The sequence below is a fragment of the Ailuropoda melanoleuca genome, chromosome 4 (assembly GCF_002007445.2).
Source record: "Ailuropoda melanoleuca isolate Jingjing chromosome 4, ASM200744v2, whole genome shotgun sequence".
NCBI classification, from domain to species: domain Eukaryota; kingdom Metazoa; phylum Chordata; class Mammalia; order Carnivora; family Ursidae; genus Ailuropoda; species Ailuropoda melanoleuca.
The window spans coordinates 137,464,484-137,490,110 of record NC_048221.1 but is presented as its reverse complement, the minus strand read 5'-3'; the positions used below and the strand labels follow the sequence as shown (position 1 = coordinate 137,490,110).

General features: G+C 41.7%; 1 protein-coding gene across 2 annotated transcripts in view; it reads left to right on the top strand.

Annotated features, from left to right (window-relative positions):
• The first annotated feature begins 2,119 nt into the window (after nt 1-2,119).
• GRHL1 (grainyhead like transcription factor 1) overlaps nt 2,120-25,627 on the top strand; it is a 50,091-nt gene continuing 26,583 nt past the window's right edge. The window contains exons 1-7 of one of the 2 annotated variants that reach the window (XM_034659921.1): nt 2,120-3,247; nt 6,380-6,450; nt 8,561-8,951; nt 9,971-10,047; nt 11,679-11,835; nt 12,014-12,125; nt 13,087-13,181. In XM_034659921.1, the coding sequence (XP_034515812.1) occupies nt 3,182-3,247; nt 6,380-6,450; nt 8,561-8,951; nt 9,971-10,047; nt 11,679-11,835; nt 12,014-12,125; nt 13,087-13,181 (969 nt within the window). In that variant the 5' untranslated portion in view covers nt 2,120-3,181. The remainder of the gene's footprint in view (nt 3,248-6,379; nt 6,451-8,560; nt 8,952-9,970; nt 10,048-11,678; nt 11,836-12,013; nt 12,126-13,086; nt 13,182-25,627) is intronic. The other variant, XM_034659920.1, reaches the window with a different exon arrangement.

The following is a 25,627-nucleotide window of genomic DNA, read 5'->3' as shown; positions in this document are numbered from 1 at the left end:
ACCTGCCGCGAGGCCGGGAGAGGCGAGGGCGGGCGGGGGTGCGACGCCGGGCGCGGGGCGAGGCCTGGCGGGCGGGGACGCGAAGAGGGCCGGGAGGGCGGGGGGCTCGTCTCGCCCTCCACTTTCATCCCGGCCGCGGCCTCTGCCCTCGGCACCCCCTCCCCCTCGCCTTTGTTCCACCGAAGCCCCCGGGGGAGACCCTTGCCTTGGGGACTCAATTTAGGAGGGGAGACCTCCCTCCTTGACCGCCACCCCCGTCTCAGCGGCCTCTTCAGGGGGACCACCCCGCGGGTGCCCCCCCATCTCCGTTCTGCTGCTCGCAAGGATGCGGGGAGGGAGATTCGGGGCGCCGCGCGGGACCCCCGCCAGGGTCGCTTTTGCTCAGGGGGCCAGCGGAGATTTTTGGGACCCGCTCCCCCGCTGGGAAGGTAGACGTCTCGGGTAATCAGCCCCTTGTCCAGCCATCTCCTTCAGTCCGCCTGCTAGAACTTCCGAAAGGAGAAATTAGAGAAAAGTTGAAGTGCTCTGATGTCCTGGCATTTCCCCCCCTCTGGCTGGCAGTGTGAGTGAGAAAATTGTTGTAGGAGTTATTTTGCCACTTGCATCATTGATGGTAATTACAGATTACTGTAATTAAAAATCTTCGGAAAATATCAAGAGGATGAAATCTTCGAAATCTGGGTGATAAACAGAACGTACTGTACTAATAGACCTTTTGAAGTTTGTGATTGAAGAAATACTTTTGACAAATGCAAGGTGATAATGTAAGATATTAACATTGAGGGACACTGGGTGAGGGATATTTCTATGTTTTCTTTGTAACTTTTCTGTAATTGTAAAATTGTTGTGAAATAAAACACTTATTAGTAAAAAAGTAAATTGCACCAAACCAATCTGTGTACTTCAGATGGGTAAATCCATATCAGAGGTGTTCCTTCCAGTTTTATAATTATTTGTTAAGGATCATTTTATTTAAGTGTGCTCTTTTTCTGATTGGGGAGGTTAGATACTGTGTATGGGGTATCTTAAATGGATTAATCTTGTGTTGTAGAATGTGCAGTTAAATTAGCACTTGAAATATGTTTCAGAAGTCTTGAGAGATCACCAGTGAAGGGTTTGAGACTTACCAAAGGCAGTGATGGGCCTTTAGGGACTAGCAACTGCCTGACCGTCATATGAGGAAGTAGACTAAGACAGGCAACTGGTTACTGTTTATTTCTTGACTTATGGTTTAGATAAGGCAAATTTCCAAAGCTACAATTTTGGCCTTAGGCACACTTTGGAAATGGAAGACACCTCCAGGGTGATCACAAACAAAACCATTTGCAAAAAATATTTTCTGTTGCCTGTACAAATTTGGGATGGGGGTGGGAGACGAAGGTAAGCTGAAAAACTAGCATTACGGGAATTGAATGAGCCAAGCGCTGTCATAATCTCCTGGAAGTAGCTATTACACTATTAATAATAGCTTAGCCGCACACCAGTAAATCACCCCAAGATACCACTGTTATACTCTGCTCCTAATGGTGTAGGGAATGCCCTTTTGTGTGTTTATTTATTTATTGTGAATTTGAGATTCATACACATAGCCCTCATTTTAAATAAACTTCTTTGTGTTTGTTTTGTGTTAGGATAGTACACCCCCTCAAGACTGCTTTTCCTACTAAATGTAATTAGCATTTGGATTTTATGCCTTGGATTTTATGCCTAGATGTGAGTTTAAAACACCGACTTCCAACTAAGACCTGATTTTGAGGATAAATTAAGTTGTTGGTCCGTGTTCCCACCCCTTTTCAAAGATGTTCTCCTTTTTAAAAATCTGTATCTGTTTTTAAAGGGCCTGGGTGACTGCCAAAAACCTAACCTTTGCTGATTACTTGAAAAGATAATCAATCTTTCTACATTCACTTTTAGAGTAGGTAGGTCACCTTTAGGCCATTTACATATTTCATTTGTGTGTTGCAATGAGAGCTGATCCTTAAATTTGCTTGTTAGAATACTGATAATTCAGAGTAGTTTTGAACATTAGCAATTTTTTTTCCTTAAAAAAAACCCTGCTTCATTTTGCTGGAGTTTGTGTTTTACTTTTTCTCCTTATTGACTTATTAAATATACCAACTGAGCAGTTGTTGAGACTGTTGACATTTCAAGTTTTTGGAATCAGTAATGTTTGTTTTAATCTTTAAAATTAAATCTTCTGTAAGGCTTTACTAAGATCTCCGTTGATTTTCTGGATTTTTCCCATCAAACTACAATGTTAAAATGAAACCGTTCTTGCCCAGTGTGAAAATCTAGTGAAGATTTTTAAAAACAGATTTCCCACCTACTTTCTTTAAAAGTTCTTTTTGTTCAGTGGCTTTATTTATTGTTGTAGATTCTTAAGTGTTTATCTCTAAGATAAACAGTTAACTCCCATGCCAGAAAATTATGCCTCCTTATTGATTTACAGTCCCCTTTGGCCACATTCCATGCTCAATCTGCTGGTAATCAGTAGAATATTCTAACTTTCTCATATACCCCCGAGGATTAAACGAAGTCGCTCTTTTTCTTTCCGCCCCCTCCTCCTCTCTCCCTGGTTTGTGGGTAGGAAACTTTTTAAGGCATGGTATCAACAGGAGAAAGAGGGAAGTAACATGTAGCAGCATGATGAGTGAACAGTGTATACTTTCTTTAAGAGGGTACAGTCCTAACTGTAGACGTCTGAGGAGTATGTTGTATTTTGCCTTACATTGTCCTTGTGTTTGTTTACTTAAGTATTTGAATGGCCTGGCATTTTCTTGGAGTGTTTTGTTTTGTTTTGTTTTGCCAAATAGTATATCCTGGGTCACATGTTGTAGGTTGGCTGCCTCAATACCGTATATCTTCCTGGGGGACCCGTTGGTGTGCGTTCAAATGGGTTGTCTCCTGGTCTTGTCTTAATCTACTTTGCTGGGGTGGGTCATTGGGCTATTTTATTGGCATATCAAGGAATTGGTTGTTTGGGTCTTTAAAAATTTGCTTATGGTTCCTTGCGGTAAAGTATGAGGTGTATCTATATGTATGTTTTTAATTTCTCTGAAGCAAACGGCCAGTCTTGGTTCTTCAGAATGAAGCACTTTATCCACAGCGGCGCTCCTATACCAGTGAGGATGAAGCCTGGAAATCTTTCCTGGAAAACCCTCTCACTGCGGCAACCAAAGCGATGATGAGCATCAATGGCGACGAAGACAGCGCCGCTGCGCTGGGCTTGCTGTACGACTATTACAAGGTATGCGCGCCTCCGCTGCTGAAACCTCATGACAGCCCAAGATGCACTTGATTCAACAGCATGTAAAACAGTAATTTGCTGGGAGAATGTAATGCAAGTTGCTTCTCCAGTGACTATAAATAGTTTAATGAGTGCTTTGACTTACTGTGGTTCAAAGCTGAACATCTGCAATCATAGAATCAAAGGGTTGTTTTTAAAATGGGTGAAGTAGCCAGCTGTTCTAGCTCGATCTGAAAGGTGAAGCTACCATAAAAGAAGATGGTAGATGTGTCTTACTCAGATGGGACGTTTTACCGAAGGGACTTGTGCATGCCCCGAAGAGTAGACAGTGGTTCGTTTTCCTGTGCTCTAAACCTTATTCTGATGTAGTCAGAGTGATTTCCTTTTCCTTACATGATCTCACAGATCCTTTGATTTGATTGTAGGATTCATGAAGAAAAAAAAGCTATTTTTCTCATCTTGGACTTTCTAGTTCTAAGATCAGGATATATTTTCTTGCCTATTTCTATAGATTAGTCTTAATTAAATAGACCCTGTCCTCTGCCTGGAGTTTTATGTGACGTTCCTAACTGGAGATCTTTGTCCTCATCGCCGTCTTAATAACACCGGCCGCCACTTACTGATTACCTCTATCATGCTATACTTGTTGCCGGCACGCATGCTATTTCTGAATCCTTCAGAAAGCCTGCAAAATATGTGGTATGATCCCTGTTTCGCAGATGGGAAAAAATGAAGTTCTCAGGTCACATAACTGGTATGTGTTGCGGTTAGGATTTCAGGCCTGGTGTGGATTGTGCCAGAGTTCTCCTCTTCAGCCTGCCACGCTGTCTCCTGTGGAACATCCTTTGCTTGCTCTATTCTTTGGCATTCTTCTTTCTGCTCAGTAATGGTATGTGGTGATGGCTATATATCACAGTTTGTTTTTGCCATATTTTTGTTTTTGAAACTTCCAGACCTATAGAAAATTTCGATTTAATCGGACGATTAACTCCCAGATACTTTCACCTAGATTCACCAGTTGCTTACATTTTGTTACATTCTGGCACTGTATTCTTTCCTGAATATAAGAAATGCAGACGGTGGAGGCACCTGGGTGGCTCAGTCGGTTAAGCGGCTGCCTTCAGCTCAAGTCATGATCCCAGGGTCATGGAATCATGCCCCGCTGTTGGGCTCCCTGCTCATGGGAAGTCTGCTTCTCCCTGTTCCTCTGCCTGCAGCTCCCCCTGCTTGTGCTCTCACACCCTAGCTCCCTTCGCGCGCATGCGCTCACGTGCTCTCTCTCTCTCTCTCTCTCTCTGTCTTAAATAAATAAATAAACTCTTAAAAAAAAAAAAAGAAAGAAAGAAAGAAATGCAGAGGGGGAAAAAACAGAGAAGATAGCTTGATTATGATTACCAAATTTGGCTGGGACCTAAAGAAAAGATTTCATTATTTTCTGGTATGAGGCCATGTATCCAGCTTGTTGTGTTTGAGAGACTGAGGTAAGTTTTGTTTTGTTTTGTTTCTTTGAATATGAAGGGAAACTTGTGTGATAACTGATGACGCTAGAAGAAATCTTTGCCTGGGAAGTTGAGCCGAAGAATTCCTTCGAAGTGGAACTTATGATATATCGATTCTTCTTACATCTTGTTTTCTTGACTCTATTAGTGTAAAAATCATAAGTTCCTAGGTATTAATTACGAAGTTTGAAGTTATGTATTTTTAACTGCAACTTTTGAGAATGGAAATGGGAGAAAACCAACAAGTTTAGTACCAGAAAGACTGATGTAATAATAGTGATTGCAAGGGCTATATGCGTATGCGTTTTAAATTAAGGGTCCTAAAAGTATTTTACATCTTAGAAGGAGATAAACCGTCTGTCCATTAAGGGTGACAATCTTAGTACTAATGCGTTGGCTTCTTATGACAGGTGTAACATTATTTTCTTTTTTAAATGAACTGATTTGTTTCAGTTCTTTGGGTATAGTCATCCGTCGTTTTTACATAATAACTTTTTAAGTAGGCTCCATCCATGCCCAGTATGGATTCCAACCCGGGGCTTGAAGTCACCACCCTGACATCAAGACCTGAGCTGAGGGGCACCTGGGTGGCTCAGTCGTTGAGCATCTGCCTTCGGCTCCGGGTGTGATCCCAGGGTTCTGGGATTGAGCCCCACATCGGGCTCCCTGCTCCACTGGGAAGCCTGCTTCTTCCTCTCCCACTCCCCCTGCTTGTGTTCCCTCTCTCGCTGGCTGTCTCTCTCTCTCTGTCAAATAAATAAATAAAATCTTAAAAAAAAAAAAAAAAAAAGACCTGAGCTGAGATCAAGAGTGGACGCTTAACCAACTGAGCCACCCAGGTGCCCCTACGTAATAACTTTGATAAAGCTTTAAAAGCACATTGTTTAACACATGAAACAGTTTATTTTGTGTTTAAAGGTAATTATATTCATACATTCACATTGAAAACAGTTTCAAACATTTAGCAACTTTGGAGTACATGTTGGGAACTAGTCTCGAATGGGTTGATGTCTGCGGTACACCTGTAATGTTAGCCTGCTTTCACCTCCTATGTAAAGAAGAGCAGAATCAAAAAAGGTATGGAACAAACCGAGTTCAGTTTGTCCTTCGGGTACCAGATAATGTGAATCGCACGGTATCTGAAGAAATTTATCACTTGAAGCCAGCACTGGGATCTTGGAAATGAATTGTTAGCATGGCTGATCCTTTTGATTGTGCATTTGATCTGTAAGGAGGGGTCGTGAAAAGGAGCAGCAAGAATACTGAGAGTCCAGTTGTGTTTTCAGCTGCTTCTGGTTTATTCCAAAGCGTGGATAAATGGGTAAAACCAAGCCAGAGGTGTTTTTTTTTTTTTTAAGAGAAGAAACCCAAACTCAATGACAAAGTAAATCTGTGATGCCCTGAGTTTATTTGGCAACTAAAGAATCGTCAATTTTTACATATTAACCTTGTGACAAGATTTGTAAGCTCTTGAAGGCAGACACCATCTTATTCGTTGTGTATCCCCACTGCCTGGCATCTGGTGGGCGATCAAGTAGACATATGAGTGATTGAACTTAACTGAAAAATAAGAGGCTCTATCTATACTCCACTAAGTGAGAACTAAATTGTGTCATGTTTGTTAATATCTAAGGTTCCAAGAGAGAGGAGGTCATCAACAGCAAAGCCAGATGGTGAGCACCCAGAGCCAGATCACAGCAAAAGGTAATGTCTAAGAGCATAAAGTAGCACTGTTGTATTGTCACAGGTTTCTGTGACAATGAAGCAGGAGCTTAAATGAAAAAGCTTCAGTGGAACAGGTAGGTGATCATTACGATTCTGTTGCTCTGAGAGGTTGCCAGTTTCTTTAGGCATAGTTGCCTTTTTTGCAAAACAAAGCATTAACTTTCTTTTTCTGTGGAGGGATGTTTTTAGCAATAATGTAAGCAAACTGTTCCCTTATTTGTCTTTGAGTTTCTCTTAAGAAGGGTGTGGCATTTAATGCAAAGGTTGGGGTCCTTTAAAAAAAATTAAGCACCAGTGATCTTGAGTAATGACCTAAGTAAAACGTAATGAAGGAGCTGCAGTCCAAGCTCCTGCTGAAGTTATTTTAGGTCAAAACTCTCAGAAATGAACGCTTGACTTTATGGCCCTGAAAAATAACTTAAGCATTCCTTGTAAATTTCCCTATGTTCTATTAGTAATAGAAATAAATGGATATATTTATATTATATTATATTATATTATATTATATTATATTATATTATATTATATTATATTATATTATTTGGAGATTGCAAGAAAGGGGGGGCAGAGGGAGAGAGATAATCATAAGCAGGCTCCAGGCTTAGTGGAGCCCGACACAGGGCTCCATCTCATAATTCTGAGATCATGACCTGAACTGAAATCAAGAGTCAGATGTACCACTGACTAAGCCTCCTAGGCACCCCAGGAGTAAAATATTTTTAAAGAAAGAATGGTCACTCAGAATCCCACTATCTCAATGATTTATTTATTGACTATTTGGGTGTGCATGCACATTGTATGTGGTTGTGGTTGTATTCACAGGTAGCATTTGATAGTTTGTGTTCTTCTCGTTAATCCCTTCTGTAAGTGTTTTCCATGTTGCTATTTTCATCTTCATAATTACCCTTTGGAGAAGGACTTATGGCTTTTATTATGTTACTTTTTATTATGGGTATTTTCAAACAACAGAAATAGAGAAATAATGTAGGCCTATGTGTATCATTACTAGCCTCAACAGTTACTAAGGTAATTCCTCCTGTTTAATCTGTTCTTCCCTCTTCTCCAACTTTTAAATTGTTTGCTTATTTTTGCTATAGTTTTTAAGCAGAACTTAGTTATCCTAACATTACGGCTCTAATTTCTTTTTACTACTACAGAGCCTTGACAAACAACTTTCTAGATAGTTTTTCTTTCATTAGGATAAATTCTTGGGAGTGAATTTATGGTGCAAGGTTTGAACATTTCATTGATCTGAAATGTACAAAATTGCCAAGTTGCTTTTTTCCTTAAAGGTATGAGCCTATATTGTTTGAGGGGGCTTTGAAAATTCATTAATTTTACCCTGGACTAGAAATCATCTTCTGTTGCCCGGGATATTTATTAAACCAAAAGTAATTTTCTGCAAACATACCTACCTGTGCAATGTAACCATCGGTTTTCTTTTGGTGGTAGAGAAAGCCAAATAAGCGTAGGTAGTAGGAAAAGTGGTGGCCAAGGGATAACCGTTCATACTTCTTGAGCCCTTGTGCGCCGGGCATCATCATACACATTTCAGCACCTCGTCTCATTTGGTCCTTGTCACAACCTTGGAGGAGAGATAGATAGCGTCATTACCCCCATTTTATAGATGAGCATGTGCTTACTAAGAGGTGAAACAGCTCGCCAAAGGTCACAGAATTTGAGCCAAGGCGGAATGACTCTAGAGTCTGTGCTTGAAGCACGGTGCTGCTCCAGCCGGTTCCGTTTGTAGCTTCAGGCTTCTAGTGAAATATGACCATTGTATTAGGGTTATTGAAGATAAAGTGTAGGAGGAGAGCTCTGAGTTCTCTAGATTTCAAATGAAATTTTACTTGATACTTTTGGATTTTATCACTGATTAACCATGAAGTCTTTTTTTCTTGCTCTAATAATGGGTTGTCATTGCCATTTTCTATTTATTTGGCTTCTCTCAAGTGTACGATGATTATTATTATTATTACTATTGCACAGGACCCAATGGCCCATTGCCATTAGGAAAATAAAATTGTCAAAGAACTGTATCAACACTGAGTTTGAAAACACAGTTTTCTTTTCTTTTCTTTTCTTTAAGAAACAGCATACCAAATGTGACTGAGCAGTCCCTCATTTCTGCTGGAGAAAACAGAGTACAAGTACTGAAAAATGTGCCATTTAACATTGTCCTTCCCCATGGCAACCAGCTGGGCATTGATAAGAGAGGCCATCTAACAACTCCTGATACAACAGTCACTGTCTCCATAGCAACAATGCCTACCCACTCCATCAAGACAGAAACCCAGCCCCATGGCTTTGCTGTGGGAATCTCTCCAGCAGTATATCATCCTGAGCCCACGGAGCGGGTAGTGGTTTTCGACCGGAATCTTAGTGCTGACCAGTTCAGCGCTGGTGCTCAACCCCCAAATGCTCAAAGGCGAACTCCAGACTCTACCTTCTCAGAGACCTTCAAGGAAGGCGTTCAGGAGGTACAGGAAATGCAAGCATCTTCCCAAGACGTTTGTGTGTTTGTATAAGTATTGGGTTCCACCTCTTCTTCGTTATGTAAGCTTGAAACTCAGCCTGAAATGAATGGATTAGGAACAAAAGATTTTTTTTTTTTTTTTTACGAGAAAAGGCCCATGGGTATAATTTGTAAACTAAACCTACAAAACCAGAAATTATTATCAAGGGCACATGGCTAATCTTACCAGTATTTGAGTTAACAACTATGATTTCAGCTAAGTGATTTGTTGGAGAAAGAGAACCCCATACATAATCTTCCATCAACAACAGATATCTCCACATGAGTCTGTTTTCAGCTTTTGCCCTAGACCAAAACAAGGTTCCTACAGTTGGTCTCCGTGTGAAATGACTTCTCATGTACTTGCTTGGTCTCCCTCAGTTGGGAGCAGAGTCAGGGAGGCAGTAGATCATGCTGAGGAATGCGTTGTGTGAAATTTACAGGTTACCTCCAGACACTTTGGGGGGTTTGTGGTGATGAACACCTCTCAGGTAAGAGTTAGGGAGTGAAGATGCTTGAGGCCATATTTAATGTCTCTCGGGGGAAAGGAACATCCCTCTGCTTATGGAGTTAGGAGCAGAAGAGTAGTCTTTTCTGAGAAAAATGCACCAATCCACCCAGCAGTGGTGCAGACTTGATATTGTATCTTCACTTGGTGTGATGATCCCTAAAAGTCATGAGATTTTGGTTGCAGATTCTAGAGTTTGAACAGAATTGAGATGTGTGGGGAAGTTAGGAAAAGGGGATAAGGCAGCAGTCTGGGGGAGTACCTGCTTTGATTGTCTTCATCTAATTGAGTGGCATATAAAATGGATGTTTTTCCTTCAGAATTTTTTTGTAGAGTTAAGATTTTTATTTTAAAATGAATATCGAGTGAGTAGTGGGTTGCCGTAAGCCACATACTTCTGTGCTGTGCCATATATTGGTCTTTAGTAAGCCTGATAACCAGTTAAATAGTTGTGGCTTATTACATTGATATTTCAGGTTTTCTTCCCCTCGGATCTCAGTCTACGGATGCCTGGCATGAATTCAGAGGACTATGTTTTTGACAGTGTTTCTGGGTAATAGTTGTCTTTTAATTTGATTTTTAACTTTCAGCTTTTATGACTTTTTTGTTAATTTGATATTGGAAAATCAGAGGTGGCTTTGGTGGTATTATCTTTGCTAGAGGACATTTGCTTTAGTGCATTTAATTTTGAACTCTGTACTGTGTTTCATGTTTCCTTAATTCTTGGTGTTGGTGCTTTTTCTTTCCTTCAGTTTCTTTATGTGATGGTAGTAGAATGGAATCTAAAAGAAGAGAAGAGGCAATTAAATTAGATCCCTGAGCTCCCTTCTGTTTCCAAAAGCATATAATTCTGTGAGAATTTAGGAAAAACATCAAGTGGATAAAGGCTTTTATTTTTTATTAGCCTCACTCGTGGTAAAGTATATGAAGTCAGCTTTTTTCTGACCTGACCACCTCTTCTTTTAAAACCTCACAAAATTGTACCTCATGCAGATATGTACCTCATATCTTCCAAGTTAATTATGAAAATGTACAAACACTTTCAAATGTTTTTAAAAATCATTTAGGACTTCATTTTATACATTTGTCTTATGCATTTTTGTATGCTATATTTTGAAGTAAAAACAGTTTTTTTTTTTAAGATTTTATTTATTTATTTGACAGAGATAGAGACAGCCAGCAAGAGAGGGAACACAAGCAGGGGGGTGGGAGAGGAAGAAGCAGGCTCATAGCGGAGGAGCCTGATGTGGGGCTCGATCCCATAATGCTGGGATCACGCCCTGAGCCAAAGGCAGATGCTTAACCGCTGTGCCACCCAGGCGCCCCCAAACAGTTTATTTTTTAAAGTCTGGGATTTTATGGAAATTGAGACTTCCCTTAAAGACCTGCCTCAAGGTACAAGAGTCACAAACTCAGATGCCTTTAGGATCTAAGATAGGGGTCAGCAGACTTTTTCTGTAAAGGATCAGATAGTACATATTTCAGCTTTGTGGGCCTTATAGCCTCTGTTGCAACTGCCCAGCTCTGCCACTGCAGCACAAAAGAGCTATAGATGATACGTAAATAAAGGTTGTGGTTGCATTCCAATAAAACTTTATTTATAAAAATAGGTGCACTTTTCGACCTCTGGTCCAGGAAGGTTATTAAACAACTTGAGGGAGATACATGCATGTTACTTTAAGGTGATAGTAAATGTAGAGAACTGTGCAGTGCCCATCCAAAGACATTTAAATTACAAGCAAAAACAACAAAAAGTACCATGCACACCAAATCGAATTTAATCAGAGGCCTACCAGCCACCTGTTTACAGCCTTTGCTGGGCAAATACCACATTGGCAGCATGTCTTGTGAGATTTCCTTCCAAAATCCTTTTCAGCTGCTAGTATCTTTAATATCCTTAGCTTCTAAACTTCTAATTTTTAACCTTATTACTTCATAGAATTTCTAGTAGACATTTTGTAGCCCCGCATATTAGAGATTTGAGAATATCTGCGTTGCTTAAGATTATATTTATCGTGCAAGAAGTAGCAAATGCTATTTATAACATGACATAGTCAGTTGGATGTTTCCTGGTAGTTGGCTCTTTGCATACATCCACACTGAAGTATTTCATGATCGCGCTAATGCGTTAAGAAAGCTTCCAAAAGAGTGGATTAGAGAGCTGTGGCTTTTTTTGTTCTTTAGGAACAACTTTGAATATACCCTCGAAGCCTCAAAGTCTCTTCGACAGAAGCCAGGAGATAGCACCATGACATACCTGAACAAAGGCCAGTTCTACCCTGTCACCTTGAAGGAGGTGAACGGCAGCGAGGGGATCCACCGGCCCATCAGCAAAGTCCGAGTAAGTTCTGCCCTTAGTTCTGTTCTCTAGGCAAGCTAGTCAGAGCCGAGTATTCCCGGGTCTGAAGAAGATCTAAATGAAGGTCGAAAATGGCAGTTTTCAGCCTTAACTGTAAAATAGGACACTAAGTAAGATTTCCGTTTAGTGTCTCTATATTATAATGCATTCTCTTTCATAGAGTGTGATCATGGTGGTTTTTGCAGAAGACAAAAGCAGAGAAGATCAATTAAGGCATTGGAAATACTGGCACTCCCGGCAGCACACAGCTAAACAAAGATGCATTGACATAGGTAAGTAGCTCTGGAGCCTGCTTTTATTCCCAGAGGTGCGAGCATCCAGTTTTCTGATTCCAGTTATTTTTGGCAGTGATCAGCTTCCTGCCGAAAGCATTTGAATTTTTATGCCAGCTACTGATCTGTTCCAAACACTGTTCTCAGCCTCCTGGAATCAGTGCTCATAACATTACTTCCTTCATAAGGACGTGTGGCCCATGCAGTGTCTCTCCAGACGACACTGGGGCCTGAAACTCAGTCGCTTGCTCTCATGAGTGCGCTGCTCTTTGGTCTGCAGAGTTTTTGAGGTGAAATATCTTCCTTAAGAGATACTGATTATTTGTAGATGATGGTAAGTAAAGTGGAGGGAAAAAAAAACCGAAGTAAAAAAGTAAATACTGCCGGCGGGCACTTACCTAACCATCTCCCCTGTTTCCATGCTGAACTGCGTGGCTAGACTCTTCTGTCCTTAGAGAGACCCAGAGGTGTATCACTTGGGGTATAACCAGGCAAATCCGTATTTAATGAAGTGGCTTTATGAGAATGGCTGTTCTTGCCGTGTATATAATTTTTGTATAAAGCCATTGTCTGTATCACAGATGGCCCTTAATCTTAGTGTTATTTCTTCTGTCTTTTGTAACATTCGTGTTCTCTTTTCAGAAAAATTAAAAGAGCTGAGTTCTTATCTTGGTTCTCTGGGCTAGTTTTGTGACCTTAGAACAGTTACTTAAACTTTTTAGTCCCAAGTATCTTAACTTTGACATAATAGGAAAAAATTAAATATGTCTAAGCTTACCTGTATTTTAAAAATCCTGTGATTCTTTTTCTTCATCTTTTGAAACTTTTTCAACCCAACAACATGTTCATTTAAGTTTTTCGGAGGCAATAATATGGAAAACGGAATCTTATTTTGAACTGCTACAATCTCACGTTGGAACCAGAAATCATGATTTCCCTTTCTTTTTCATCACTCATGTAGCTGACTATAAAGAAAGCTTCAATACCATCAGTAACATTGAGGAGATCGCGTATAATGCCATTTCCTTCACTTGGGACATTAATGACGAAGCAAAGGTAGGTGACGGAGTCCAGGGGCTCCTCCAGTTCCAGCTTTTTGAGGGAAAGTGGGAGGAGCTTAAGGATTTGCCAACTGATTTTTATTTTTTTAATGGTTTTACATGTTTTTGTTCTTTTACTAAGGAATAGGGAGAATAAGCTTGGTAAAAGGATGGGTTAGAGCCATGAAGTCTTGAAGTGCATAAAAATGAGACAAGACTTTGGGAGGAGAAATGCTGTTGTCTCATCAGCATGCCCTTCCTTCTGACTTAGCAGAGCCAGCTGGATTCTCGACTTTCCCTCGTTTCATTATTTTATAATGAAAATATGGCTTCTTCCAGATGTTGCAAAACTGTCCTTGTCCCCTTTCCTTCCTCCAAAAAGGACAGTTTTTGTCCACCTGCTTCAGCACATGTGGTGCCATGCGTGAACCTGCAGAGTGGGGGGTGGGGAAGCCTGCCACTACACGCTGTATATCGGGGCACCTGACGCCCCATTCCCTGTGCTCCTTTTCCTTATTTGCAGAGTGGCCTTAATAGCTGCCTCCTCCCTCCTGTGGGCACGTCGCGTGGATGATGGAAACAATGCCCACGAAGCTGTTGGAGTTTCTTCAGAAAAGCTCTTAAATACAAGTTCTTGTTAGCAGTGCTCTCCTACTGTTACCTTCAAATACAGCTAGAGGAAGCCTCTCCTCTCTGGGGCTTTTCCTCATGAAGAATTGCCTCCAATTCACATGGTCATTTGGATCATTCTAATTGGAGTGTTTGGTCCTTGCAAGAAAAATTAAGCATGTTCTTCTGTCATTTCTGCCCTTCCCACAGCATTCTTTTAGTATAATTCCTCTTTCACAGAATTATAGGGGTTTGGTATTTAGTTTTCTCTTTAGGTTACTTGAAAAATTGGGAGCTCAGGCATCACAGGAGAAGTGCCTCCTCATTTGTGGGCAGTGGTGTGGAGCCGGCCTTGTCCACACCTTGCAGACTTGCAGTGTGCGTCGCACTGCTCTACGGCAGGGAGCAGGTGCAAAGCGAGGACCACCTGCCTGTCCTTCTCAACCTTTCTTATTTTTTCTTTTACTTATTCAACGGGAAGTTCAGCAATGATGGAATAAGACAACATTAGGTGTTATTTATTCCATAATTTCATTTTTTACTGCCTAGGGTTTGCTTTTAAAAAAAATCATATGACTGGATTCTTGAGAACCATGTGAACTTTGTGTTATAATTGCTTTCCTTTCTTACTGGGGGCGTCCTGTCTAAGGCAAAAGCGTGTCTTCAGTGGAGGATATAGTGAGTTGCGTCTGCCAGTCTGTAAGGAAGCGTAGGTTACTGCAGTCTAATGAAGGGCTTCTAGCCGACCACCTCGATCTTATACAGGTGTCCTCAGATTGCTTAGTCCAGAGTCTGGTGCTTGATTAAACCTCAAATTCACTACCGAAGAGCTGTTAAGAGGAAAAGGAGACTTTTCATTTAATGTAATTGTTGCTACAGTTACTTTGAAATTAAATATCATAGTAGGACTCAGCAGCCTGTAAGAACAGTTGGCCCTGTGCCCTCCGGGTGCTTCTGTTCTTAGAGCAAAATAGAGATAGACTTCCTGTTTGCCATTAGGGACTAATTGTGAAATTGTGGAGGAGGTGATTGGGAACATCTAAGTCCTGAGTCCACTTTCCTGACTTACCTGTGACCTTGGGTTTAGTCCCTTAGCTCACTAGCTCAGTTTTCTCCCCTCTATCCCCCTAGGAAAATAAAAAGCCTGTGGTGGCCACTCTTTTCCATTGGCACGTCCTCAAGATTAATAAGCACTTGTCAGAGTGCGTGGCGATCTGCGTGGAAAGGCCTGGCATGTGGGCAGGGAGCTCTGTCTGTCTGATGTGTCACCCTTCGGGGTGGGAGTAATGAAAGCCCAGATGATGGGGCAGGATAATGGCTGCTTTCATTCTGAAGACCTTCAGCATATTTGTATTAAAGAGAAATGTTGTTGGAGGTGTGTCTTAAGTAGCCTTAATAGCTACTTGTTCATTGATGTAGGTAAATTCAGTTTTCACTTCCCCTTCCAGACCCCCAACGCTGACTTGCTTTTTAAGCCTTTGTCTGCTCCCGGAAGGAGTTTGCGCCATCTCTTAATGAGGCTGGTACCTTTTGATGCTGATATCAGGCATCAGCTTCAAGCGTGTGTTGTAATTCAGTATCTAGATTCTTTGCTTTTCCTGGCCAAGTTGATGTTTTCTGTTTTTACACTTAAAAGTAATTGATGCCCCAGGGCAGCTAGAGTGAACAAGTATACATGCAGAATCTTGTATAGATTTTTTAAATTTTTGATTCTTTTTCAAAAGTAACTACTTTCTTTGCCCACTTTCTTCTTCTCATTTAAAATATGTTTGTTGATTCTTAATTCCTGTTCATTCTCCCTCACGAACGTAAGAGCAGATATGTGGCATTCCCTTTCTCCCTAACACACTTCAAAAACAAATCTAATATCCCCGTTTGGCCATGCCAGGATGAGTAAAATCAGAATTCTGGCCCCGTGTTGACATCTGAATCTTCCTGTAGCTTCTGCGGCTCACTTTGGGGGTGACTATATTTTGAGGACATAGGAGGATTCTTGAACACCATGGCTTATGTTCTAGTTTAGGAAGAGCACCGCCCAAACTAGACTCATCGTATGCTGTCCCTGTATCCACTCACATCCATCAGCGTTATCATATACCTGCTTTGGCCATAGGAACTTGACAAAGTTATGGAAATTGTAAAAAAAAATCATGAGTTTTCAAAGTGGCAAGGAGGAGGAAGCTGCTTTGAAAAGTAGAGATAGCTTGGGAACAGTCCCCCAGGTGGCCCTAACCTCTCTGCTGTGCAGACCTATTTCAGATAATTTTCCTGTCTTCCACAGGAACTTTGATTTGTTTGGGTAGCCAGGCTTCTTTTAAAGAGGCAGAAATCTCTGGACAAGTTAAAGTCCATCAGACACTCGTATTCCCTTGTGGAATACCTTTATAATCAGATTTCCCTTCAGATGTGCAGCTGAGATCAGCTGCTTGGGGTAATTTTGGCAGGGAGAAGCATCCACCTTTGAAACATTAACAGGTAGAGCTCTGGTGAGGTGCTGAAGTTTAGAGTTTGTGAGTTCTGAGGGCATTGGCCTCATGGGAAAGCGAGGACTATGAAGTGAGAAGGGTGCATGAGGAAGGTGGGAGAAGGTGTGCACCTTCTTGGGCTGTATGAAGATTTTGTCCAGAGCCAGCTATGCACCTCCCTCATCCCAGGGATTCACAACGCAGCAAACAGCTAGTGCCTGCCACAGCCGAGGTGCTGTGCTAGACCCAGGCTGATGACAGCAGCACTGTAACTCAGGTGTATTGTCGGTTAAATGGGCTTTTGTGGGATAGCTTGAGATCCTAAATGTAACATCATGAAAAGGGTGGTTATACCATGTTGCAGATGAACTTTGGAGACACTAATAATTTATAAGTTGGGAATATCTGTCCTATTCCAGTTACAGTATTTGCAGAACTCAATGGTTAATTCTGGACAGGCTGCATATCTTGGCCTCTTGCTTGGATTATAAATGTAAGGGTTTACAACAGCGTTGAGATTTGGTTAGTGATAGGAAGTAAGGGCCTCTCAAAGCCTGAAGATCTAAAATAAATAGAGGAAGCAGAAGTTAGGGAAAGAGAATTAACGTCCTTGAATGTCTGTTTTATGCTAGCTGCTGTGCTGAGGGGCCTTCCCTGTGTTGGCACTTAACGACGCAGCGCCCCCTGCTCCGTACCCAGAAAAGAGGACTCAGTCCTCCGGATGAGTCCATGTTTGCTCCTTGGTCATCACAGTGAGGCTGTCTGTGGAGGCAAGAATCTAGACCTTGAAATGGACAGAAAGCATTTTTGACAGGGAGGAGTACTTAAAAGTGTAGCGGCACCTAGCTCTCTCAGTCAGTGGAACCTACGACTCTTACCTCGGGTGGTGAGTTCAAGCCCCAATGTTGGGGGGTAGAGATTACGTTAAAAAGTAAAATCTTTAAAAGTGTAATAATTCTCATTAATAGAGTAGCACCATGGCCTCACTGTTATAAGTTCCCATAGTAGAAGAGCGCTTTGCTAACAGGAAATAATTTATGTTGATTGTTGGATAAGTGGTGTTTAACTGCAGAGAAGTATAAATCATAGCTGTATTGGAATTGAGTGAAAACTGGGCCAGCCAGCTCGGAGGGAGCCCTTGGATTCAGGGGAACGCTAATAGGAGGGGATCTCTGTTGATGGAATAGGAACATACCGAGTTACAGATACCTAGACGGTGCGGCAATAGGAGAATACCTACAGTCCAAAGCGAAGCTCAGGTTTTCTTTGATCGTCTATAAGTAGCTGTGATCTCCATAAATACTAAGCAAATCTTGTATTTTTATTTTTATTTATTTTTAAAGATTTTATTTGGAGAGTGTGCACCGGCGCCTGTGTAAGTGCACATGCGTGTGAGGGGGGTGAGGGGAGGGGCCGGGGGAGTGGGGCGAGAGAATCCTAAGCAGGCTCCATCCTGAGCACAGAGCTAGATGCCAGGCTGGATCTCACGACCCCAAGATCATGACCTGAGCCAAAATCAAGAGTCAGAGGCTTAACTGACTGAGCCACCCAGGCGCCCCAGATATTAAGCAAACCTTTTAAAGATGTAATGGACCCTAGGGATACAAAACATCCAACAGATTTGTTCCAGTAGTGACTTGTAAATTTTTACCCCAGAAGGTGCGTGGCGGTGCAGCTCCCATTCACAAGTTTGATTTTTAAACTGTCAACAGCAAAGAACTTACTGCCAGACATGCATCGAGCTCCTGCTAGAGGAAGCAATGTCAAGAAAAAGACGTGGAGTCTCATTTTGTTTCATTGTCTTGCACATTCATGGCCTAAGACAACCTGGCCTTTTTCCTCCAGTGCTACTGTGGAGCCTGGTCGCTTTTTCAGCAGGTCTTCATTGGACCTTCAGAAGGCAGCGCTCCATTTCAGTCTGTGATTAGATTTTTCGTAGATGGATGGATCGTCTTTTTCTTGGTGGTCTGATATTATCTGGAGGTGACAGAACCAATTTCTAGGCAGGTTTTGTCTCTTTATGGTCAGTGAGAAGGGGGGGCAGTCAGATGTGGGGCAAAAGCGGAGCAAAAAAAGCCTATCAGTGAGAGCACTTCGTGCTTTTACTTTTGATTATGATCTATCAACTCTAGGAAGGAACGCCGAGGCATTCTGAAGGATTGTCATTCTGAGCCAAATGTTTTATGTGTCTTGGGAGAGGCTCATGTTACAAAAGAAAGAGGATTAAAACAGAATGCGCAGCCTGACTGGGGTACTGAGCAACTCTACCGTGAGGGGCCCGTGTTTGGATGCAGCATTGGTATCTTTCCCTTTTGTCTTCTCGTCTCAGCAGAAAGTGCGGAGTTCCTGGTGAGGGATTATTGAGGCTTGCAGAGTTCATGCTGTCAGAGGGGTGTAACCATTCTGGTAACTTGAACTTAAGACTTTTTGTGGGTGCTTGTGGGATGCAGGTTTACGAGTTTAATAACAGTTTGTTGTTTTGTCTAAGCATAATATTTGGAATTCATTGTGAGAGTAATTTTTAATTTGTTTGGACTGAGCATATTGCATGCATTTATAGGGATTCCATTCTAGTGAAGCATCAATTAAGTGCTCTATTAAAGTGAGGTGTTGCCGTGTTTGGTTGCATTAAGCAGGGACAGGTTCGGTTTGTTTCACAACTTTAAATTTCCAGTGTGAATGGGAGGGAGGAGGGAGAGAAGTGAGTCAAATATTTTACTTGCAATTGCAATTAAATGCAGGCAGGTGATTTAAAACAAAAGTGTATACTCCCTGGCCTAAATAGAAGTCAGGAAGCATTGCTACTTTTAAAACAAAGGGTAAGAGACTCCTAAAGTCTAGGCAGATGCAAAGCTGACGCCATTGAATGGGATTATCCCTGTGTTCTCTCCTTAGAGCCCCCAGGGTGGGGGGAGAAGGGGAACAAGGGGACCCTAAGGTAGCCAGGCAGTCTTCTGAATTATCATGCATCTGACTCCAGGTGTGTCCTTTTATGCAATTTGAAAGTACATATTAGAGTAAAAAATAAACTTTTTTGGTGCCAGAAACATAGTCACATTCCTTTATAGGTAATGAGTAGTTTTTAAAGTTTTCATTTGATCAGTTTTGGAAATGACAAGAAGTTTTTCTTGATGGGAAATCGTGGAGAATGCCTTTAATTAGCTGATACGGAGCAAATTCTTAACAATTGGAAGGTTTGCTTTGAAGAAACTGTTCTGGGTCTGATTGTGAGGAAGGTTACTCTTTGAAACTTCTTACATTTCTTTTTGTTGGGCTCTGGCTTGAAGGTATTTCACGTAATATACTCCAGCGTCTGAGCAAGAGGCTCGTCCAGATGGAAAATAAAATGCACTGATCCCTGGTGGGAATTCAGAATGCGCAGGCCTTGAGAGCACACGTTTACCGTAGCACACGCCTGAGGGTAGGAGCCCAGCTCATGGTGTGTTTGATTGGACAAGGGAGACACTTGGCAGCTGAAGAAAGCTTTGGTTTGGTAGTTAAACCTGTATCTTGTGAAACAGGTTTGAAGCATCACGTCTGCTTAGCCACCCTTTGTGCTGTCACTTGAATTTGTTGTTTTTTGTTTTGGTTTTTGGTTTTTTGGTCAAATTTTGCCCCCTTCCACCACCCTGCCACTGTCAAGAAACACTGAGCTCCTCTCCAGAACTTTCTTCTTTGACAGCTTGTCACCTCAACCCTCCTTCTCCAGGTCCTTCCTGGAAATTCCATCTGAAGTGGTTTTAGAAATCTGTGGTTTGAACCCGTTGTGCTCTTTGTAAGCAAAATTGGAGAGCTGGGACTCTGGCCGGACATTAGTAGTAGTGACTGGATTACCTGAGCAGTAGGGGGCCTTGGAGTTCACGTTTCTTTCATATGGCAGCTTTTCTTCACTCACGACTCCAAATCCTTTAGTAAATATAAGTGAACTCTCTACCTTAATTACTCATTTCGGGACTTTTTTCTTTAGGATTTTAAAAATGGAAAATACCTTATGATTACGCATTTTGATTGGAAGTCAGCTTGCCTGCCACATCTGCCCTTATGACCCATATGCTTACCTGTCCCATTCTGAACCTAGAGATGTTGGAATGTGGTCTGTGTTTGCCTTGTGTCACACCTGCATCCAGTTCTGCATATTTCACAACAAACATCCTACTTATTTGGGACAACAGGTGCCAAATCCCTGTATCTGCCAAGTGTCCTTAAGTTCACCAGGTCCTGCGTAAAGGCTCCGACAGAGGGAAGTTAGTATGTGGGTACCTCCGAAGGTCTCTGTGTGTCTCTCTTCCCATCTCCTTCTCTGTTTCTCTGTCTCTGTTTCTCGCTCTTCTCCTTTTCTCTCTCTTGGTCTCTGTGACTTTTTCCCTGGCTCTCTGGAGTCTGTGTAGAAACTGGAGCGGCCACGTGGGTGGCGTGGGAAGCAGAACTGAGGCCGCAGAAAGGGTGAGAACTCCCAGAGCCTTGTTTTTTCTTCAGGGAAACACCCCACGCAGAGGTGAAAAGATTTTAGGTTCGTGCCCTGCTCTTCCCAGATCCCTCTCCTCCCTGCTCTCAGCCCTCCAACTCTTCTTCTTATCTCTTGATGGTCGTATGATAGTCTGAGAAACAGCACAGATCCTAGTGGCACATATGGAAGCTTCTAGTTCAGGCTGCGATCATTCCGTAGGAGGGTGTTTTTAATTACCTCACATCATTGGAGTAGTGGGGAAGTATGACTTTCCTAGGACTATCCAATGAATCAGTAGCAGAACTGGATTCTACTTCTGAGGTTATGACTCAGTCTTTGATACCTTCTTGGGCTTCATTAATTAGGCCTGCACATACGGGATAAGTAGGAGCCACAGGGATCATAGAGAACTAAGATAATCAGGGTTTGTTTGGTTTTGGTTGTTTGGTTTTGGTTGGGGAGGAGGAATGTTGATTAGGATTAAGTGTCTGCTGTATAATGCTCAATAAATATTCCTGTCGACTTAGACTTTAGCCAAGAATTGGATCTTGATTTCTTGATTTAAACTGATTCCCACTCCCATTGGCTTCAGCTGGCATTTCTAACTTCATATCAACATATTAGAAAAAGGGTGATTCTATTCTCATTAATTAGTGCTGTTGGATTTAGGGTGAGAATGAACTTTGTTTTTGACTTCATGTTGTAATTTCTTAATGTCAGGAGGTTTCTAACTAAGAAGAGCTACTTTTAGAAATGTTTTAGAGTGATCTTTCTGACTGATACGGAAGAGAATTAAATTAGAATTTTTCCCAGGGTGTCGCCTTTCAATTTAGTAGATCTGTTACATTGTAGGAATAAAATTATGAACTTTATATCTGTAGCTAAGGGGAATTCTAATACTAGATTGGGTTAAAATGATAAAGATTCCCAGAGGCAACTGGGACTGTGTCCAAGGTAGCTGCAGCTGTCTCGAAGGGGGCCACATCATCAGCTAAATCTTGGGACTTAAATGAAGTCAAATAGGAAGGGGGCACAGACTGCCCTTTGATTTGAAGGATAGGGACCTTTCATTTCATGCCTCGTGATCAAAAAACAACCTCTGCTCACAGCCATTTGGGAGTCCCTTTTTCCCTGTTTGTCTGTTTCCCAGGACAGTTTCTCCACGAGCTGCTGCTTCAGCTCTCTGGGCTTCATGGAGGCGTGTGGCTTCGAGAGTGCTGAGTGTGGAGCAGGCGATGTGGGGCCTGGCTTTGTCCTTGCCTTCTGTTCCCTGTGTGTCTTTTACTCTTCGTGTCTTCAGAGCCTGAGCCTCAGGCACCGCTGAACACTGTCTCTCTAGAGTTCAAAGGTGTGGAGTAGCCAGAGTCTGAACCACGTGATGCTCGTGCTAAAGGGAAATGTTTGTAGGGTGTACAACAAATATTGAAGTACGTTTTTGGAATATAAAAACATTTTTCAGCTATCAGTTTTTTGAAGAATCTTCCATAGATAAATCAACCCACTTTTTTCTTTTCTTCCTTCTAACAGATCTTTTCTCTTTTTTTGCTTATGTTTATCAGACGTTTGAAACTCGCTTGAACTATCTGTGCATGATAGTACACAAACAACAGTGTATCAGATTGACATAAGTAATCAGGCGTGCTCTCGGCTCCATGTGCTGACGCTTTTCCCAAAGTCTGCTGTGCGTAATCTGGTTTGCAAGAGCAGAACACCATTCTTCCTTGAAGGATTGTTTTATTTCAGTCATTATTGACCAATTTACATTATTTCTAACATCCTTCCAGGAAATTCTATGCGAGGTAATTAATCTGTTGCTACTATGTGGAAGAACTGGCTTAAGAAGTTGCAAAGGGTTGACTTTCTTAACCATACATTCATTCATTCAGCAGATTAGTTATTGTACTTCTCTATGCAAGAACTGTGAGGGCATAAAGAAATGATTCAGGCATACAGCCTGTCCTCCAAAGAGATTATGCTCTCTCTGTAATGATACAGGTCATAAGTGAGGTTAAAAAAAACTCTGAAGATGTCCAGGGAAAAGGAGTACTTTCAGCTAACGGAATCAGAGAAGGCTTTACGGGAGAGAATGTACTTGATGTGATTCTTTGAAAGGCTGGACCTGCAGAATATTTTTGCAAAGTCTTATTTGATTGGATCCTTTTTCTTTTTCCTTATTTTTTCCTCCCTCACAGATTATCTGTTGTGAATTTAAGTGGAAAAGAAGCAACTGGAATAGCTTAGTCTACAGAGATGCTTTGACATATTGAGGCCCAGACACTGTGTAGTGTAGACGGCAACAGTTGGGACGGTACCGCACCCAGTAGTATGGCATGAAGCTGCAAGCGAAGGGATAACATGTTTATTTATCAAATGCAAAATTGTCAGATACCTGTGATTTCCGTAATAGATGGTCACTGTAGAGAACATCTTCAAATGTGAAAGTGGGTAAATGCAGTAGAAAATCACCTTATGACTCGTTATGTAGCTTTATCTCTGTCCTAGAACTTACCTTCTCTCCGTCTCTGTCCCCCCTCTCCCTCCCTCTCTCTCTCTCTCTCTCTGTGTATAGATAGATAGACAGATACAGATATGTATGCCAGTGAGCCTCGAAATGCCATAATCTTTTCCAAATCAATTGAGGGTGTATATGTATATAGCTGATTTAATTATCCATTCAACAGATACTTATTTCATGTCCAGTGTATGTAAAAGGTTGCTTGACATTCTGCTCTCTATCAAGATGACCTAGGTGTTCAGGTCCACTTGGAGGAAAGTTGTGAACATAAATAACCTGTGAACTTGCGCAACAAGTTAGTAACTTGTAAGCCTCAGTTTCCTCATCAGTGAAATGGGGTCAGAATAGTACCGATTTCATAAGTTGTTTCAAGGGCCAGAGTCAGGTGCACTGTAAGAATGCGGTAAATACAGCTCAAATATCATGGCAGTATGTAGTTTTATCTGACTGGAGTTTAGGAATTTAGGGTCATTCATTTAGTGAATACATGGTTCTTATTGACCAGGCACTGCCAGGTTGCTTTGGGAATGTAAAGATGAGTAAGACATGGCCCAGTTCTCAGAAAACAAAGAATTTAGTGGAAGAGATTGCCACCGTAGTAAGTACATCGATAGAAGTAAACACATAGGAATACAACTTCCCTTAGAATGGGGAGGATCAGAGAAGGTTCCTTGAGATGACACTATCGACAAACAGATAGCCAAGCGTTCAGAGCCAAGAATGGGCTGATAGCTTTGGCAGGTTAGGCGTGTAGAACTGAGACTACCGGACCTTGACAGGTCGAAGGTGAGCAGTGGTGAGGGGATGGGGGATGCTGGGACCAGATCCTGAAGGTCCTGGCATGCCCTAGTAAGGACCCTGGACTCCACCCTGTAAATGAGTTTGTCTCAAAACCTCAGGGTCTTGTGGACCAAATATATTGAGGCTGGAATTTCTGTGAGATTTTTAATATTGTGTTTTCAGTTCAGCGGTAATACTTGTTAAAATCACAAGTGTATTGAAGTCAAGTCGATTGCTGCCGGGAGGTTCCAGTGCAAGTGTTTGTGCTAAGGTATCAGGTTTGGTCCAGAAAAAGGCCAAAGGAGTTCTTGGGGTGCCCTGTGATTGAACATTTTGCAGCTGTTTGTATTGAGTAGTATTTTTCAAGCTAGGATCTAGGTTATATTTTTAGGGATTAAGGAACTTTTCTCTCTCTTTTTTTTTTACAGATTTTATTTCTTTTTTTATTTAGAGAGAGTATGCAAGGGGGAGGAGGAGCAGAGGGAGAGGGAGAATCTTAAGCAAGCTCTGCACTGAGCACAGAGGTCGAAATTAAGAGTCGGACGCTTAGCCGACCGAGCCACCCAGGCACCCCTGTTTTTTCTCTTTTAAAAAGGATACAAAGGGGCGCCTGGGTGGCTCAGTCAAACATCTGCCTTCAGCTCAGGTCATGATCCTGGGGTCCTGGGATCGAGGCCCGCTTTGGACTCCCTGCTCAGCAGGAAGTCTGCTTCTCCCTCTGCCTCTTCTCCTCCCCGTTTGCTCTCTTGCTCACTCTCTCACTCACTGTCTCTCAAATAAATAAAATCTTTTAAAAATAAATGAATAAAAAGGATACATATATTACATTTGAGAAATATTGTAGTGGGTAGTAGAAAACATGGCTGGAAAGGTAGATTGGTGTCACATATGGCATCTTGAACGCTGAGGAATTTTGTTGCTATTATGCAGACAGTAGTGAGCTATAGAAAAAATTTTAGTAAGAATAAAGGACTAAGATTTGTAGTGATACCATATTTGGCGATTGCCTAATGTCAATGAAGCAGTCTTTTTTTTCATTTCATTACCTGATTTGTAGCCATTTTATTATTCAGAGGACTCTTTACTAGAGGTTGGGAGAAAGAAGGGTTAATTTGTATAAATCGGTATTAGCTTTTTTTTTAATCAAGTGTTTTTATTTGGGGGGCACTATTGTTTGTATTTAAGGTTTTGTGAGGATTTGAAAGTTAAGATTTGTAGGTAATGTGTAGCTTTTTGCATCCCCATGATTTTTCTGTCATTGGCATTTAATTCAGGACCATTTTGTAATAGGCATTGAAAGAAATACAAAAAATGTAGTAAACCCTGGAAAACACTTTAAAAATGCATAACAATCTCTGCCATCAAGGGACTTAGGGCATTTATAATGGCAGAGTGATAGAGTGACAGAGGGGTCGGATAGCATGTTCAGGGCACTTGTTTATTCCTTTTCCTGACCTAGGCGATGAGGGTAGAGAGAGATGTGGGTCTTTACCCCAAACTGAAACAGAGCCTGGTCACAGGGGAGGGTACAACTTGCTAGGTAGTAAAATGGGGCTGTAATTCTGTTTGCGTCATTAGAGAATGCTTCTCACAGCAGTTCTGTCCGTTGATATGGGTCTTTATCGATGAGCAATGTCAGTAGAGAA